The sequence below is a fragment of the Metarhizium robertsii genome, assembly GCF_000187425.2.
Source record: "Metarhizium robertsii ARSEF 23 chromosome Unknown MAA_Scf_3, whole genome shotgun sequence".
NCBI classification, from domain to species: Eukaryota; Fungi; Ascomycota; class Sordariomycetes; order Hypocreales; family Clavicipitaceae; genus Metarhizium; species Metarhizium robertsii.
The window spans coordinates 5,368,549-5,372,599 of NW_011942171.1; the positions used below are offsets into that span (position 1 = coordinate 5,368,549).

The window sequence follows — 4,051 nt, forward strand, 5'->3', positions numbered from 1 at the left end:
CAGATTTCGGACTGGCTGAAGTAAAGCGCTATATGGAAATTCCCAATTACAAATCCTTGTCTAATGCTGCTCTTAAGTTTTATCGCAAGGATGAAGCTGATTTCAAGCAGCTACACTGGGTTACAATGTCAAAAATTAAAAATAAGAATACTGCTACGGGCAAGAAGGATCCACCTACGGATTGCTGCGTGGAGTTCAAATCACAGGGGTTACAAATTATCACAGTGTCAAACGTGTGCAATATACTTGGGAGGAAGAATGGTCGGGCTGCAATTGAACAGGTGTGCAAGGACCAAGGTATTCCCCCACCCTGGGATAGAGAACCAATGCACACCTTCTATAGGCTGCCTAAGGACGGGCGTAAGCAGAGCGCGGTGGAAAGGTGGGCTATGGTTGATTCCCCACTCCAGGGGCCGCCTGCTACAACTCTACCTTCTAATGGACAAGTTTCGACGAATGGTGGCGGCTTCCAAGATCCACGGGTTGATTCGCTCAACAACAAAATAGCCAATCTAGAGAAGAAGATTGACTTACTTTCAACGGCAATTGAGAAGCTTCTGGCTGGCTCCGCTGGAGAAAAATCCATTTTTATACCCCAGGAGGAGGAGGAGGAGGAGCTGTGATCAGGCTTGGAAATCGATCGAGCGATCGATTCAGTGTGTCCAATAGTATATTATCAATATATTACCATATCGTGCACGTACCGTTTTAAGGCACGTGCACGATAATTCTCGCCCCGATAAGATAATAACCCTAGCAACGTAATGTTTATTTACAATAAAATTTCCTTTTTAGTACCCTATGATGTCAGAAAAAGTGCTTGGTAATATATGGTTTCACACTATTGGACACACTGGATCGATTTGATCGATTCGATTAATCGATTCGATTTCGATTTCGATCGTATAGATCCGACCTGTCAATCGATCGATATCGATCAATTACAAACCCTGATCGATCGATATCATATCGATCCAAAGCTCAATCGATCGATTTGATCGTCGATCGTCAAGGGTCCCGGGTAGGCTGCCCGGCGTACAGCGTGGTGTAAAAATTATCCGTCATGCCGAAGTACCTCACCTGCTAAACTCTTAAGCATGATACATGATCCTGTACGAGTATCTTTTACCCCCTGCGTAACCTTGCCTTTATTGCATACGCGGTGGTTCCAAGATGCGCCCCATCAATGCACACGCGACGGGCGCAGTATATTCTTAACTAATTGTTATTTATCATGCTCCTTTCTAAGACTACCCCAGCCATATCCCGCGACATTTGGATGTCTATCTATATGTTGCTTGTACCAGCAAGCCAGCATCCATGCTGGCTTCTGATTGGCTAGCCCCTGGCTAAGGCCCACTTATCTAGCTGCTATCACCCACCACCAGCGGTGGTGGCGATAGCTTCAGAACAAGCAAGAACAACATGATCACCAACGCGTAGCCGTTTGTGCCTGTGATAATTATCACCCGCATAGGAGCCTTGCGCTTCCAACACTATAACTGTCTGAATAAACTATTTATAGTTTTAACCTTAGTCGGCCTCACAATCCTTGATTAACGTTCGCTATATTATAGGAGAAAGTTGCCATTACTATGGACTTATTCAATGACGGGATGGAGCTGGTCTCTTCGACTCCGTCACCTTCCGAGCCGTCAACCAGTTCAGCGCCAACTAACTCATTTGCATTTAGCAAGTTTAGGGTTAGGGTTAATAAAGGGCAGTATTAATCGATTCGATCGTCGATCGATATCGATTTGGACACTGATCGATCGATATCTATCGACTGAGAGGGCCGCTCGATCGATTTATATCGATCGGGGCTCAGAATCGATCGATACGATCGATTTCCAAGCCTGGCTGTGATATGAAGTGTCAGTTTGCTTATTTGTTGGCTGCTAAATGCAGATATAATAAGCCAAGGTAAAATGTGATTCCGAGCTTGGAGTCGCATTAAGTTCGTTTTCAAGTCCTTTGCAGCATCTTACTACCATTTACCTGTTTCCGTTTTCATACCGAAACGTGGCAATCTGATATTTCGCATGCACCGCAAATGGCGCCTAAGCTATCCAAGAGTATTGTTTTCCGTTCCTATAGAACTTTAGCTTGAAAATACGCAATGGAGAGAGAGGTTATATTATCTTATGTAGTGAAATATCAAGTATGCAAAATCTTTTATTGTATGTCAAATATCGAGCGTCATCCAATGGAGTACATTCAAGCCTTAGCGACAACGATGCCAGCAGGCTTGCAGGCGTCAAAATTCGGACGTTACCGAGGGGTGAGAAGTCAGGATGTAGTGCTGAAGAGAGAGAGAGAGGGAGGGAGGGAGAGAGAAAGTTGATATCTCGGCTAGGGAAAGAAATGGCCCGTAGTATCTGGCTTAGGTTTGAAGCCAAACCACTCTAACGGACGATTTTCAAGCTACGGGGACTACAGGGGGTAGAAGCGGTGCTCATTCTGCTCTTCTCCCCGTTATATCACAATGTTGAGTAGTATAGTAATAGTATAGTAGTATAGTAGTAGTAGCGTAGTAGTAGTATTTAAAATACTACGCCACCCATTGCACGTTAGAGCTGTTGACTGCAAGGGGTAGAATCATGCGAAGGCTGAGAGTCCGTGGGCCAAGCAATGATTACAACTACTGCATTAGTTATCTAGTTAAGCTTTTGAGCAATTATGTAATTTTTTATGCAGAACTCTGGTCTGTCTTGTAAGGGTTCCGTGTAAGAATCTGATGTCTCCTATGACGCCCCCTCTTCTTCATCTTCATACCATCCGGGGGAGACTCATAAAACAGATGACTAGGATCAAATGCGCATCCAACATCAGGCCCTGCAGAGTTTTCACACGAGAGACAGCTACGTAGCTGAGACCAGTCTGAAAGTCCCGGCAGGAGAGATCCGTAACGATCACGTCTTCAGTAATGCTTTGCGACTTGTGAACGGAGCATACGATCAGGGAAAACTGGGTGCGAGTGCAACAAGGGGCTCCGAAGAGAAAGTCCCTCTCTACTGGGAGAATCGGGACAATCTTGCGGCCATCAGCGGTGGTTAAGAACACCGGTCCGCTATACTTGTCAAACTCCATCATGATAACACAGCGAGGGTCTTGGACGAGGTCAGTCCCAGGTGCCCAGCCGATGTCGGAAACGGTACCACGGGCGCCGTTGCAGAGGCCAACAATCTGCCAAGGTTGGACGTCAGTATCAGACGGGTGCCAATACTTGTAAGAGACGCGGACAGCCATAGCCTGACTAACTTCACGTGCTTCCACACCTTAAACCTCATCAGCTTTCTAGGACGGTACACCGACATGATGGCATAAACTGCGAGAGCCTGTTCCTTTCTTGATTGCCCGTGGACTTTAGATGATAAGATATTGATCCTGTCTGATTTTAAGTCTAAAACTAATAGTGATACTAAAGTGATGGGATAAGATGTCCTGTGTGTACACTTTACACATGACTATTATCCTAAAGACTTGCTTCCTTTTATCTCTGCGATTATAGCGTTATTGGTTTACATCAGACACGGTCTAATAAAAGTAATCGGTGAGCAATCGTAGATTAAACTTTAAAGTACAGTAATAGCTAACATGATCCTAGGGAGAACGAAGGCGGGCCTTGCACCCTTGACCTGACAACCTTTTGCGCTGCCAAGGTCTGAATGTCGTCTTCCAGGACCAAAGCGGGGCAGCGCCTAGGTTCGCAGGGACCCGCGACTTTAGAATTTCGCGGGACCCCGCCTACGAAAAATTTGTACTGACCTTACTGGCTGCCACTAAAATGTCTTCACTCTTCCACTCATTTGTAGAGCCATGAGCCAACTTCCTAGTTCGGCGTTTGCTGCGTCATTTCCCACCGGCATGACTTTTACCACTTTTGATTCGCCCAAATTTTCTTGACCCATAGGTACTTCTCAATAAAGGCGGTGTAGCGGGCTTCCTTAACATCTCCTAAATAACTTACAGCCTGGTCTATTGCAAGCCCAATTGTGCACAATCGCGAGCGCAATTAGTCTCCCACCAGATGGTCGACTGAAGTTTAAGC

The 4,051-nt window shown here is 45.7% G+C and overlaps 2 protein-coding genes across 2 annotated transcripts; one reads left to right on the plus strand and one right to left on the minus strand.

Annotated features, from left to right (window-relative positions):
• Window positions 1–125: 125 nt before the first annotated feature.
• Window positions 126–623, plus strand: MAA_11029 (uncharacterized protein; the record flags this gene model as incomplete). The annotated part of the gene is made up of 1 exon (XM_011412974.1): window positions 126–623. One exon carries the CDS (start codon window positions 126–128, stop codon window positions 621–623), a length of 498 nt encoding a protein of 165 aa, XP_011411276.1.
• A 2,146-nt stretch (window positions 624–2,769) lies between these two features.
• MAA_09959 (ATP-dependent DNA helicase PIF1) lies at window positions 2,770–3,249 on the minus strand (the record flags this gene model as incomplete). Its single annotated transcript, XM_007827957.1, has 1 exon — window positions 2,770–3,249. The coding sequence occupies one exon, from the start codon at window positions 3,247–3,249 to the stop codon at window positions 2,770–2,772; it is 480 nt and encodes a 159-aa protein (XP_007826148.1).
• Between the last annotated feature and the right edge of the window lie 802 nt (window positions 3,250–4,051).